The sequence below is a fragment of the Notechis scutatus genome, chromosome 12, assembly GCF_049901735.1.
Source record: "Notechis scutatus isolate UNSWTSFEM ecotype Mainland chromosome 12, rNotScu1.2, whole genome shotgun sequence".
NCBI classification, from domain to species: Eukaryota; Metazoa; Chordata; class Lepidosauria; order Squamata; family Elapidae; genus Notechis; species Notechis scutatus.
This window is the reverse complement of record NC_142020.1, coordinates 11,510,650-11,525,245: the sequence shown is the minus strand read 5'-3', so window position 1 is coordinate 11,525,245 and position 14,596 is coordinate 11,510,650. Positions and strand designations below refer to the sequence as shown.

Here is a 14,596-nt window from a genome sequence, read left to right as displayed (position 1 = left end):
GACAGAGACAGAGAGAGAGAGACAGACAGACAGAGATAGACAGAGAAAGAGACAGACAGACAGAGAGAGACAGAGACAGAGACAGAGAGAGAGAGAGAGAGAGAGAGAGAGAGAGACAGAGAGAGACAGACAGAGACAGACAGAGACAGACAGAGAGACAGAGACAGACAGAGAGAGACAGACAGAGATAGACAGAAAAAGAGACAGACAGAGACAGAGACAGAGAGACAGAGAGACAGAGAGAGACAGAGAGACAGAGAGAGACAGAGAGAGAGAGAGAGAGAGAGACAGAGAGAGAGAGAGAGAGAGAGAGAGAGAGAGAGAGAGAGACAGAGACAGAGAGAGAGAGAGAGAGAGAGAGAGAGACAGAGAGAGACAGAGAGAGAGAGACAGAGACAGAGACAGAGACAGAGAGAGAGAGAGAGAGAGAGAGAGAGAGCCAAATAATTGCCAGTGTTATATAAATACATTGGGAAAAATGCTTCCATGTTGACCGACACGCTCCAAGTCCGATAACAAAACAAGCACATGCATACATACACAAACCCTACCTGAACCTTGGCTCATATCAGTCTGCAGTAACTGCTTTGCTCTAATTATGTCCACATTGAGTCTCCCTGCGCTGGGAAGGTAGTTTAATGAGAGCAAAAGCTCCCCCAGCTCAACTTCATTCTGCAACAGAAAAGGGCAAGCGGAATCAAACAGTGCAAAAATGATTCTTGATGTGTCTTTTTTTAATGTAATGCTTCTCAAACTAAATTCAGTTTTGAAATTGCGAAGGAAGGTAGGGGGAAGAGAGAAGGGAAGGAAAGTAAAAGGAAGGAAGGGAAGGGAAGGAGGAGAAGGAGGGAAGGGAAGGGAAAGGAGGAGAAGGGAAGGAGAATGAGGGAAGGGAAGAAGGAGAATGAGAGAAGGAAAGGAAGGGAAGGGAAGTAAAGGAAAGGAAAGGAGGAAGGGAATGGAAGGAAAAGAATGGAATGGAATGGAATGGAATGGAATGGAATGGAATGGAAAGGAAAGGAAAGGAAAGGAAAGGAAAGGAAAGGAAAGGAAAGGAAAGGAAAGGGGGAAGGGAAGGGAATGAAAGGAAGGGGAGGGAAGGGAAAGGGGAAGGAAAGGCCACTATAGTCAAGAGGAGAAACTGTAAGCAGGCTAAAATGACCTAAGCAACATCACTGCAACTGAGGCCTTAAAACCAAACAGAGCAAATCAAAAGAACAAATACATTAAATAAAATGCGCTTGAACTCATTGACTGGGAACCCACAAGCTACCTGAGAACTTGGGACCAGAGCTTTCCACCAATGGCCGCCCCTCACGAGGTCCACCTCGCTCAACGACATGGACACCTTCCCGATGACGCAATGGCGTGAAAACTTGTCGAAATCCACCACCGTCAAGAGCAGCGTCCTTCGCTGGGCTTCCAAAAACGGGATGTCAAACATGTACCTCTCCTCGAAGATGGGCTTCTGGGTTTTGCGTTTGACCCCCGTCTGCTTGGAGTTTTTCTGGTCGGGAAGGAGGCAGATCTTCACGTAGGGATTGGAGTGGGCCATGTCTTGCCTGGCGCCATCGTAGGAGATGGGGAGAGGCAGGTCCTTGGCTTCGATGACCCGAACAATGAGATAGTTGTGCAAGAGGTCGTACTGAGTGCTAAAATGCAGCATCCCCAGTTGGTACTTGGCGACGATCTCTTCGTCGGTCAACGACTCCACGTCGTCGCTATTTGAATCGAGGGAATAGAGTCTGGGCTCAAATTTCCTAAAATAGTCATCTGGCGTGTAGGTTTTCTTCAGGACGCCCGGCTGGACAATCTCCTTTTTGGAGCCTAGCATTCCAAACTCGATGGGCTTAAGGTCAACGAGGGGAGAACTTGGCCTCCTCAGCTCCAGGCCTGGAGGAGAGGGAGGAAAAAACAGGATTTTTTAAAAAAATGGTAGAAAGTTCACAGCGAGCAGTTGTCAAAAGGGGGAAAAAAATGCTTTGGGTTCAGTTGAGCTCCAGGTGACATGTCTGTGCAGGTCTTTTGCCCTGATAAAAGGGAAGAATTTGGTATGTAAGAGGGGTGCGTGTGTGTGTGTTGGTATTCAGCCGGTTCGCGCCGGTTTGAGTGAACCGGTAGCAAGGATCTGGCGTGGGTCGCTGAACTGGTAGTAATTTCTGGCTGGCCACGCCCCGGACCCAGTTGGCCGGTCGCCGCTGGCTTGCTTGCCCCGCCCACCCGATGCTTGCTCACCCCGCCTGCCTGACGCTCGCCCGTTAAGGTATTTTTTTTTTCCCCTCCCAACAATCAACTGTTCATACGATCAGCTGTGTTGGGATTCCCCTTGCTGAGGCCCAGGAGGGCAAAAAAAACAGGTGGGGGGTGGCTGCAAAAAAGCAAAAAAAAAAAAGCCACACCCACTCAGTCACATGGCCACGCCCACCTAGCCACGCCCACAGAACCGGTAGTAAAAAATCTGAATCCCACCACTGGTGTGTGTACACACATACATAAAGGTAGTTCTCAACTTACATCCATTCAGCCCCAAATGTCCATTGTTAAGCAAGACAGGTAACAGAACTTTGCCTTATTTTACAGTATTTCTTGCCGCTGTTGCTAAGTGAATCCAGTTGTTAAATTAGTCACACAGTTGTACATCCCTTTTTTTCCAGAATGTATGTGCATGTGTCTAAGACAGGGAGAAAGTGTGATTTTAAAAACTATGGGCAGGCATGGGAGAAAGTTGAGAAAGCAAATGGAGATTGGAGAGAACATTCATGTTTAATCTGCTTCCTGGGTTATTTGTATTTGCAGGATTCATTGAATGATAAATTGGCTGGATTCCTATAACCCAAAGTCACGGAAACCCAGTGTGATGACCCGGAGTGTAACATAAACATAACAAAATCCAAAATGTAAATAAATGTCCTTTAATGCCTCCAACTTGGCCCCACTGTTCAATAATTCTCAGTTGGAGATAAAATGTACTCAAAAATAGTCCTCAAAAGAAAGCAATACAGTCCGAACTTAATGAGCAGGTAGAGGCGAAATAAAAAACCAAAACAATTTCCACAATGGACCAGGATAAGTAATTACCAACTTCAAGGAGATAACAAGGCACAGTCTCTTCGAAGGACGCCAACCAAGATAATTTCAGCCCATAATAAAACACCTTTTGCTTCTGGCAATGCTGTGTTTTAACTGTCTCTCTTATACACTATTCTCCCCAGCTGCAACCAATGAGGGGGCTCATGGCCGCTTCCTCTCTCGTAAGCCAAGTTGTTCCCTTCTCCGTTCCTCCCTGCGTGCCCTAGGATGCAGAGAAGATGGGCCTGGTTCTTCCTCTGACTGCCCAGCTGGCCTCTGCCCTTCCCCAGCCTCCTCCACAACCTCCGGAGCCACACCTCCACTCCCCCTCAGCTGTTCCTCCTCTCCCTCAGAGTCCGACTCTACCAAGGGCATGACGTCCAGATTTGCCCAAGCCCAACTGCGCTAGCTGTGATACTCCCTATCACCTGGGTTTTCTCTTGTCCTGGTTAAATGTGTTCCGTGAAGGTACTTGAACAGACCTATTTTATTATCAGGATAACTAAGCTCCTCCTCCTCTTCCATCAAGCTCCACCCACCCTATCTGCCAACATGGCGTTCAGGGGTTGTCCAAGTCCTCTGAGCACCAGCCAACTTACTAGAAATTCGTCTTGTAAGGCTGTAAGCGGAATGGGAGGTATCAGTGGACGACCGTCGCCTGTCCAGGGAAATGTTCTGAGGGGTTGGGGAGGGTTCACTCGTTGGGTTATCCGAGTTGCCATTTTTGTCTTCGCTTCGGTTGCTTAGCCTGTGGGAAAGATCAAAGCTTGGAATCATCCAGGCAACACTTTCACTTCCCATTTTCTTCACCAGTACTGTTAAGCATGCAAGATATATATATATATATATATATAATATATATATTTATTTATATATATATATATATATATTTTGGATTTATGTATATATATATATATATATATATATATATATATATATATATATATATATATAATATATATATATATATATATATATATATATATATATATATATATATATACATATACACACACACACACACACACACACACACACACACACACACACACACACACACTCCATCTATATTCTATCGTGTTTCGCTACGAAACTATGCGATTGGGTTTAGTTTTTGGGGAAGAAAATAAGGGAGGGGGGAAATTCTGCCTCTGCCTACCAGCATCCACCGGTATTCATCCGGCTAGCGTCCTGTCAGTGTGTGAGAGAGTTGAGGGCTGTTTGGAAACTGAAACAGTGTTTGTTGTGTGAGCAAGGAAACAGCAAGGAGCCTGGGTGTGGCTTAGCTCAACTGCTCTGTACTAAAACAGGTTGCTGCTGTGAAACGGAAACTGAAACTCCTCTGCTTGTGTTTTGCATCTGGAAAAGATTTCTCTTCAGGTGGGCAGAGGGAGTAGAAGGCCTTAGCATCAGAGCGTGTTAATAATAATATACAAAATACTAATGCTCTGATGGACATAAATACACACACTAGATGAGAGGACAGTAGACCTTAGGCCACTATTTCTCAACAAACGACAACTTTAAGAAACATGGACTTCAACTCCCAGAATTCTCCAAGCAGCCATGCTGTGGAATTTTAAGCTGTGAATTGAAGTCCACACACTTGAAGGATGCTGGCTGGGGAATTATGGGAGTTGAAGTCCACAGGTCTTACATTTGCCAGGATTGAGAAAGACTAGAAACCAAGAGTTAGTGAGTTCAAGACACACACTTTAATCATGAAAGTCAGCTGGGCGACTTTGGGCCAATCACCAGGAGACGGGGAGTTCTAGTCCCGCTTTAGGCATGAAAGCCAACTTGAGTGACTTTGGGCCAATCACCTGGCGATTGGAAGTTCTAGTCCCACCTTAAGCACAAAAGTCACACGGGTGACCTTGGGCCAATTACCAGGAGACAGGGAGTTCTAGTCCCTCCTTTGGTATGAAAGCCAGCTGGGCGACTTTGGGCCAGTCCCTCTCCCTCTCAGGCCAATCTACCTCACAGGGTTGTTGCTGAGGAGAAAATAGGAGGAGGAAGGAGTACTTAAAATGTATATCACCTTGAATTTTTTTAAAAAAATGAAAACAAATAAATTCAATTAAAAAACAAACAAACTAATGCAAACAGAAAGCCAGCCAAATGGCAAATATTTCGCCCCTCCACATCCAGCAAGCAATTGCTGCTCCTAATCTACAATTATTTTCAATCTCTCTGCTTCCTTTCGAAAAGCTCCTGATTCTGCTTAACACCGCTGAGTAGAAGAATGGAGCTACGCTTCCAGTTTCATTTCACAGAATACAAGGTGTTTCTTTAAAAAAAAAAAAAAAAAAGCATATAAAATGAAACAGGCATGTCGTTTATCTTATGATCTACACTGCCTCAGAGCCCGCCCTCCCCTGCAGCTCTCGCCTCAAAGAAATAAACGCAACAAGGGGGAAAAGAACTGATAAGAAAGCACATTATTAGAGAGGGGATAAAGGAAGGGGTCTCCACTATTCTTGTTAAATCAGCATAATTAGGTTTCCTACCATGAGACAGACAAGTCGGTCACGCTCAGAAGGTATAATAATTTAAAAAGCACGGTGCTTTTCTTTGACATGGAATTATGCTTAACACCTCTTATCTGACTCTGGCTCCAAATATATATGTTTATAAAGGAAGGATTCCTTGCTTGTAGTTGGCGCAAATATTGGAGGAGGAGGAAGAGGAGGAAGAGGAGGAAGAAGAGGAAGAAGAGGAGGAAGGAGGAGGAGGAAGGAGGAGGAGGAGGATAGAGAGTTCCTTGGTGCTAAGTTTGATGGTTTTCTTGCTGACTTTTCATTACCAAATATGTCACATCATCAGATCCACCCTTCAAATAAATGGTGCCTTCTAAACACTTCCAAACTTACAACCAGGGTGGGGTTTGGGCTGGAAAAGGCCCTAGGATTTCCACTTCGTCTTCGCTGGACTGGCAACAGCTGCACTCGTAGCACTTCTGACAACAATTGCGACAGGTCCATCTGCACAGCAAGAGATCCGAGATTCTAGACAACAGGCCCTGAGGCCATTGGAAACCAGAAAGCAAAAATTACAACCAGATGACGAACAAGGATAAACAATTGTAATTGAACAGGCCAGGCCCCAGGAGGATTTTCAGCTCTGTGGGGTGTGCTTTTGTTTTTGTTTTACATCTGTGCCAGCCACAGATCTACATTTCCCCTTATTCTGCTGTGGTGAATTTGGACCTTTCTGGGTATTGATGGGTGATGGGCTATCAAGTCATTTTTGACGCCTTGTGACCATAGAGATAAGACTTCTGGATTACTGGGCATCAAACCTATCATCCATGGAAACTGGGAATTATGTGAGCCGGTGTCCAAAATTTCCAACAAGAACCAAGCAGAGGGAGAAGGGTATAAAAACCACAACAACGTTCTTTTATTTTTATTTTTGCTGATTCCTAAATCATGGCTTATGGGTTAGCCTGCCCCAGCCCTTGTGGCTCATCCAAAGCTAAAAATCCATAGTTTATCATAATGTTTGTTTAAACCAATGGGCCTTCAAACTTGACAGCTTTAAGACTTGTGGACTTCCACTCCCAGAATTCCTCCTTCAGTCATGTTAGCTCAGGAATTCTGGGAGTGGAAGTCCACAAGTCTTAAACTTGCCAGGTTTGAAGACCCTTTGTTTAAACTGTAGTCCAAGTTCAAACAACATGCTAAACTAGGGATGTCCAACCTTGGCAATTTTAAGACCTGTGGACTTCAACTCCCAGAATTCCCTAGCCAGCTATACTTGACTTTGAGTTTTCTTGCAAGCTTACACTCTTGTAAAATAAATGCACAAGTCAAAATGTTTTCCAAACTCTCTGCTAAGACTGGAAGATGTAGAAGAGGAATAAAGGCTCATAAATTAAAAAAAATTCTAATTAAATGAGAAGATCCCAAAGTTTGCTCAAAGAAAAAGCCTATTGCTTCCACTACACTCACCAAGCCAATAAAATATATGCCAAACTGGAAGAACCTCAGTGCTTTACTGTGAGTAGAATTGAGGGAATTTAAACCTTGCTGTACATTTTTATAATCCGTAGTCTTCGGGGATCAGAGCAAGTGTTTAAAAAAAGAGGAGAGCTTTCTTGCTTTGAAAGGCAATAGAAGCCGTGCGAGAGGATCCGATCATGAAGGAAAGGCCAACCACTTCTGACCTTTTCAAAGCAAAGGCCACATCGAAGGAAAAGTAGAGGGTGAGCATCATGTGTCAAAGGATGTTGAAGCAAAAATGAAGTCCTGGTTTCAGGGGAGCAAACCACAATTGGCCAAACCAGTGGGGGAAAAAACATGTTTTATTCAATGTTTTTGTTTAGTTTTGTTTCGCCTCTGTTCAATTTTGGATTTTAATCTTTCCAATAAAATAAAAAGAAAGTGAATGAAAAAAATTGGCCAAACACAAAAGCTATGAAAACAGTTGATAATGAATCAGGACCCTGGATAGCTCCGGAAGGGTCCACGATGGACCCAACCATTAAAATGTTGCCTCAAGCCACAAACTAAGATTTTAAATAGGTGTTTCCAGAAGAAAACCCATCAATTAAAAGGATGTTGCTCATTCCAAAACCTTTGGCATCCACAACACCAAAAACATCACTTCTCTCTAGGACTTCTCAAGTTTGTAGTCAGGGAAGAGCAATAGATCACAGATGCAAAGATGTATTCCAGGAGTGGGCAACTATGTCAACTTTACGACCTGCAGACTTCAATTCCCAGAATTCCTGAGCCAGCCATGCTAAGTAATTCTGGGTCTGGACCGTGCTGGCTTAAGAATTCTGGGAGTTGAAGTCCACCGGCTGTAAAGTTGACATAATTGCCTACTTCAATGTATAGTACAGAGGTGAAGGTGGAAAGCAGCTGGACCAGGTGTTAATTCCCAATTGTAGCAGGGAATAACCTGCAAACATAAAGATGAATCTTAGTATACAGAATAATTCCCAGTTTATATCTCACATCTTCCGCTGGCCTGCTGTGATTGTAGAGGTAGCCCTTGACTTGTGGCAATACAGACCAGAATTTCCATTGCTAAACAAGGCAGTTAAGTGAGCCACGCCCTATTTAATGACCTTTTCCCCCACAGTTGTTAAGTAAATCAATGTATTCAAGTGAATCATGTCGTCACTAAGTGAATTTGGCTTTGTCTGTCGGAAGCCAGCTGGGAAGATTTCAGATGGCAATCACGTAAGTCTGAAACACTGAAAACATTATAAATATGTGACAGTTGCCCAACGAGCCCATTTTGATCATGTGACTGTGGGGAATGCTATGAGTGCAAGGAGTGGCGCTTTTTCAGGTACTGTAAGTTCGAATGGTCAATACATAAATGGCTCTAAGTGAGGGGTCAGCAACCTTAAACACTCACAAAACCGTTTGGATCTGTTTCCCACAGAAAAGAAAACACCGGGAGCCACAAAAACCTTCCTGTGCCTGACTATTTCCTGAGCAGCCACAAAACCAGTATATATACTTGAATTAAAGATTCTGTTTGCTTCTGAAACTTTTCTTTTCTTGGATTTATCCATGATTAGCCCACTGGGGGTCGAAAAACTGAATAAATGGCATGCTGGTGCGTGTCGCGCATTGGCAGTTATGATGCCTATTTTTGAAAGACAGGGAGCTGCAGCAAAGGGATGAAAAGAGCCACATGCAGCTCCAGAGCCACGGGTTGCCGACTCCTGATCTAAATCGAGACTTACCTGTCGATCAAAGACGTTGTCGGAGCAGAGTAGCTAGGGCTGTGATGGTGAATCTATGGCAGGTGTGCCACAGGTAGCACGCAGAGTCATTTGTGTGGGCACGTGAACCCCAGCCAAACTTACCAGCTGATTTTCGGCCCATTTGAGGCCGTTTCACTCTCCCGGAAGCTCGACGGAAGCCTCGGCAGCCTCGGCAGGCCGAAAAACAGGCCTTCCAGAAATACCGGAAGTGCTGAAACGGGCCCGTTTTCAGCCTCCCGAGGCTCCCCTCAAGCCTCCAGGAGGGTGAAAACAGCCTCCCCCGGGCTCCAGAGGCCTTCCGGAGGCTGAAAACGGGCACTTCTGGTATTTCCGGAAAGCCCATTTTTCGGCCTCCCGAGGCTGCAGGGGCTTCCCTCGAGCCCCCGGGAGGGAGTAAACAGCCTCAAACGGGCCGAAAATCAGCTGGGAGGAACACACATGTGCAGTGCAGGAAAAGGGGTGGGGCGGGAGTGTTGCACATACATGCACAGAAGGGGTGGGGCACATTGCATTGTGGGTGCCAGCGTGCGTGCCCCTTCGGCACACCACAACAAAAAGCTTGGCCATCCCTGAACTAGGGATTCCCAGATTCTCTCCCATAACATTGAGGACTAGAAAGTTCATTCGCCAGTGGACGGACAGCTGGGGGGAATGATCTGCAGTCAAACCAGTTAAAACCAGCCAGCCAGAATTTTCCTTGTTGTTAAAAGAAGGGGTGGGGAAAACCCTTCACTGTTTAGCCACAAGGTGTGTTTTTAACCCACACAATTTTAACACCAGAAAGCATAGAGAGCCAGACCGGGGGGGGGGGGAACCACAACCCCACACAACGACAGTCTCATTCTGTGTGTCAGGAGAAAGGGTGACTCATCAGATTAACTCACCTCGTTTATCGGTTCCAACTGTCCTTTTCAATATCCACGAGGAAGCCAAGGGATGAAAATGAAAAAAAAAGGCGAGACCACTTTAGTAAAGGTTCTGTGATTTATTTATTTTTTTCACTCCCACCTGCGAGACAAAACACACAACTGTGGGCCTTTGCTTTCCTTTCTAGCAGAGGGAGGCAAATAAAAGCTATTTTGAGAGATCTCCGTATCTCTCTTATTTTAGGGCAGGTAATAAAAAAAAAAAAAAAGAAAGCTCTCCAGGAGGGATAATTCAATGGCGAATGTAAACTTTCCTCTGCGGACTTACTCTTTTTGTCCCTTTGCCAATATAAACAATAAAAAAAAACAAGCTCTTTATAACTCTCTCTGTAATTCGGGCTCTTATAACAGGTAGTGCTCGACTTACAAGCGTAATTGAGCCCCAAATTTCTTCTGCTAAATGAGGCAGTCGTTAAAAGTGAGTTCCGCCACCATTTTGCACGCTTCCTTGCCGGGGGCGGCAGGGGGGAGTTTAAGGGAATTGTTGCCATTGTGAAGTTAGCCACATGGTGGTTGAGCAAACCTGGCTTCCCCATTGACTTTGCTTGTTGGAAGGTCATAAACAGGGATCATCCGATCCTATGACCCACCCACCCACCCCCAGGACACAACCGTCACAAATACGAGTCAGTTGCCAAACCTCTTAATTTTGATCACGTGATCATGGAGATCACTTTTTGTTTTAGTGCCGCTGTCACTTTGAACAGTCGCTAAATGAATGATTGTTAAGTCAAGGAATATTTCTACGCTACAGTTCTGACATGGTAGAAGACCAGTTACTTTTTTACACTGGATGCAGAAAACCCCATGTCTAAACCCAACATTTTCCAGGAATGGATGGAAATTCCAGCCTGAAATCCTGGCATGGAATCAATGCAAGGAATATTAAATGAATCATTAAAAAAATATGCATTTGGTTGGTTAGAATAGGGGATTAAATCCAATAGGATTGATATGGATAGATTTATTGATGGTTTAGACTAGAAACAGGTAATCCGAATTAAGAGATCTGGTTCAATGTATTTCTGACTAGTTCAATACCCGTGCTTCACTACAAAACTGTGGCCGGGCTTAGTTTTTTGGGAGGAAAATAAGGGTGGGGGATTCTGCCTCTGCCTACCAGCATCCATAGGTATTCATCTGGCTAGCGTCCTGTCAGTGTGTGAGAGCTGAAGGCTGTTTGGAAACTGAAACAGTATTTGCTGTGTGAGCAAGGAGACAGCAAGGAGCCTGGGCGTGGCTTAGCTCAACTGTTCTGTACTAAAGCTGGTTGCTGCTGTGAAACTAAAACTGAAACTCCTCTGCTTGTGTTTTGCATTTGGAACAGATTTCTTTTCAGGTGGGGAGGGGGAGTAGAACTCCTTAGCATCCGAGAGTGTTAATAATAATAATAATAATAATATAGGAAATACTAATGCTCTGGTGGTCATTTCGAAAAATCCTTTCTTAGTGAGCACCTAGAAGCCAAGAGGAACATAACGTGCCCAATTTCAAGTTTGTAGGCTTTACGGTTCTGGAGATTTTGTGATGATGCGTGAGTGGTATTTTGCTTTTACATATATAGATACTAAAGATTTCTGGTTGCAATGGGATCCAGTGCCCATCTTCCAAAGGACTTGTTTTGTGAAATAATTCTGAGTTTTTCTGTGTACAAAACAGCCATTCAGGGGCCACATGAGGCTTCTCTGCAAGGGACTGTCTCTAAACACCGATACCTTGCAGCACAAGGTACATAGCCAAAATGTGGGTCTGTAGAGAGATTCTCAAACTTTGCAATAGCCCCCACACACACACACAAAATTAAAGGTGCACTGTATGCAGAATTCATCTTCTCTGATGCTCTCTTGGTAGTTTTCTTGCAGATGTTTTGTTCACGATGTTACCTAGTTTGGGTAATGAAACATCTGCAAGCTCAGAGAACACCAAGGACCCCACAATCATCCTCCCCCTCTTCCCTGCTACCTCTGATGATGTTACTTAGTTGGGTCATGAAACGTCTGCAAGAAAACCAAGCGCAGAGAACACCAAGGACCCCTCATTTCAACCCCGAGCTACAAATATTCTCCTTTGCCGAGAACACATCTTCCCCTTCAATAAACAAAGTCAACGATGATGATTCAAGTTGAGGTTAAGACGGGGCAAAAGGCACGGCATCATTTCCTTGCCATCATTACATTTTCAGAGAAACATCACAGCTGCTCTCAAACTTTGTGGCATCACAAAAAGGTCCCTGCAGGCAAACCATGAACCGTTCAAGCTTGCACAAACAGAAGACCAAGCCCAGAGTGTGTTTTGACAACACTCTCGTTGTGCAGTTGCAGCACGTATTTTAACCTAACCACTGACATTTGCAAACAGGGTTGAAAAGCCACTGCCATCAATTCTCCTGGACTATATAAACGATGATTTCAGACATGAAATCTCAAGCTATTTGGGGTTTTTTCTTGCCCACCAAATCATATATTGGTATTAATCCATTGTTACTTTTATCGCTTCCTCAGTCTTTGATTTAAGTTTGCAGTCTCCTTGGGGTAAAATAAAAAATCTCATTATTTTTTTCCGCTCTGAAAAATGCCATGAAATTCATTTTGCAGTTCCTAGATCGTACAACATTCAAAACAAGACTCAAATGTCAGTCCAGATTTTCTTTCAAAGGTTTTGCATGAGTCACTTTGGGAGTTTTCCCTAGAACAAGCCGTGAGACGTTTGAGCCCAGATTAGTCCTCAACTTATGGCCACAGTTCGGCCCTAAATTTGTCACTAAGCGAGACGGCAGTTAAGCGAGTTTTGCCTCTCCCTTTACACCCTTTCCTGCCACCACTAAATGAATCACTGCAGTTAAGTCCGATCACACGGTTGTGAAGCGAATGTGGCCTCCCAATTGAATCTGTTCGTCAGATCGTCGCATGAACCTGGGACCCTGCAGCCGTCACAAATACGAGTCAGTTGCCAAGCATCTGGATTTTGGTCAAGCAACCCCAGGGATGGCTGCATCCATCATAAATGCGAAAAATGCTCCTGTCACTTTTTCTTAGTTGGGTCACTAAATGAATAGTTGTAAATGGAGGACTAACGGTACTATACCAAGCCCAGAGTGTGGATAGTTTATGGTTCATGTGTTGTGCATCCAGAAAAGTGTGTGAATGCAATTATTTAATTAACTCTGGACTAATTAGCCACCCATCATCCTATACAACAGGGATCTCCAACCTTGGCAACTTTAAGACTTGTGGACTTTGGGAAGGAAGGAAGGGAGGGAGGAGGGAGGGAGGGAGGGAAGGAAAGAAGGAAGGAAGGAAGGAAGGAAGGAAGGAAGGAAGGAAGGAAGGAAGGAAGGAAGGAAGGAAGGAAGGAAGGAAGGAAGGAAGGAAATTGAGATGATATAGGAGGGACGGAGACTCCCAGCCCTGAGAGATGGGGCCGAAGCGGGAGGGGAGGTGGACTCCACCTATTCATGCTACAGGTTGCATTTTCCTCCTGGTTGGAGGAAGCTCCGGAGCAGCTCCGAAACTCCAGCCTGCTCACTCAAGAACTCTGGGAGTTGAAGTCCAACAAGTCTTAAGACTTCCTATACAAGATCTCAGAAACTTTTCCCAAACCCTATAAAACCCTTAGAAATGGACTTTACCAATCCCCATCATCTATTTTTTTTTTTTTTTTGGCACGGTCTCTGCATTTATCCACTTTCTCTTCTCTCGGCCTGGTCTACCTCGCAGGACTGTTGTGAGGACATTTTTTTTAAAAAAAAAACATGCTTGCAGCTTTACGATGCATTACACAGTGTATTAAAAGCAGACAATGCCTTTAAGAGCTGCTGAGGAGGCAAACTTGTAGCCCACCCTCCCCTGCCTTAGATGGGGATGATGGGAACTAGAGTCCAACGCACCTCGAAGTTTTTCCCCAGAGCAGCAAGCATGGTGCATGAAGCAGGTTGGGCTTTCTTTGCCTTTGCCCTCCTTTTCTTCTCTGGATTTGGAAGCCCCCTCCCCAAATTAACCCCTGGATTCTCTTTCTATTATTATTCCAGCTCCTTCAAGGCTGGGAATGGCCCTGGGGGCCCCTTATATTCTTTTACCTGATTTTAACCTTCAGGGTCTGTGAAATAAAAGCTACATTTTGGCCCGAGGGGACCAAAATATAACCAGATCTGATCTACCCAGGAAGGGAGAAAATTGTTTTAAAAGCAGCTTTAGCGAAAGAAACGTATCTGTCAACCCAGCTAAGCGGCTGGCCTCTGGGTACAAAATTTGCTATTTGCATTTTTCCATATCTCTCTCTCTCTCTCTCTCTCTCTCTGTTCCTCCCCCCCTCCATTTGCCGGCTTCAGCGTGCCAATCTTTCCCACAATCACATCCACAAGCCCACTCCGTCTGCCCAGGAAAGGTCAGCAGGCACCGCCGCGCATTTTACACGCATCTGCTGCTAGATTTATTTATTTATTTCCTTCCTTCCTTCCTTCCTTCCTTCCTTCCTTCCCTTCCCTTCCCTTCCCTTCCCTTCCCTTCCCTTCCAGCTTTGGCAGCCTAATTTCAGGGCAAGCCCTTTCCCACCCAGCCGCCCAAGAAGCGCCCGCTTTGCCCGCCGCGCTCCGGTGCTCCGAAACCGCGAAGGTCGTGGGAATCCTGCCCAAAGGCGGCTGGGAGAGGCGAGAAGAAAGCGAAAAACCAGCAGTAAAAAAGGAAGGAAGGAAGGAAGGAAGGAAGGAAGGAAGGAAGGAAAGGAAAGGAAGGAAGGAAATTGAGATGATATAGGAGGGACGGAGACTCCCAGCCCTGAGAGATGGGGCCGAAGCAGGGGTGGGGAGGTGGACTCCACCTATTCATGCTACAGGTTGCATTTTCCTCTTGGTCGGAGGAAACTCCGGAGCAGCTCC

At 45.1% G+C, this 14,596-nt stretch overlaps 1 protein-coding gene across 2 annotated transcripts in view; it reads right to left on the bottom strand.

The window, feature by feature from the left end:
• Nucleotides 1-14,596, bottom strand: part of SYT17 (synaptotagmin 17) — a 29,689-nt gene that overhangs the window by 7,813 nt on the left and 7,280 nt on the right. For both annotated transcript variants that reach the window (XM_087973384.1, XM_087942109.1), the window contains exons 2-6: nt 9,682-9,699; nt 5,943-6,091; nt 3,669-3,817; nt 1,274-1,893; nt 552-672 (exon numbers count right to left, since the gene is read on the bottom strand). In XM_087973384.1, coding sequence (XP_087829510.1) covers nt 552-672; nt 1,274-1,893; nt 3,669-3,817; nt 5,943-6,091; nt 9,682-9,699 — 1,057 coding nt within the window. The remainder of the gene's footprint in view (nt 1-551; nt 673-1,273; nt 1,894-3,668; nt 3,818-5,942; nt 6,092-9,681; nt 9,700-14,596) is intronic.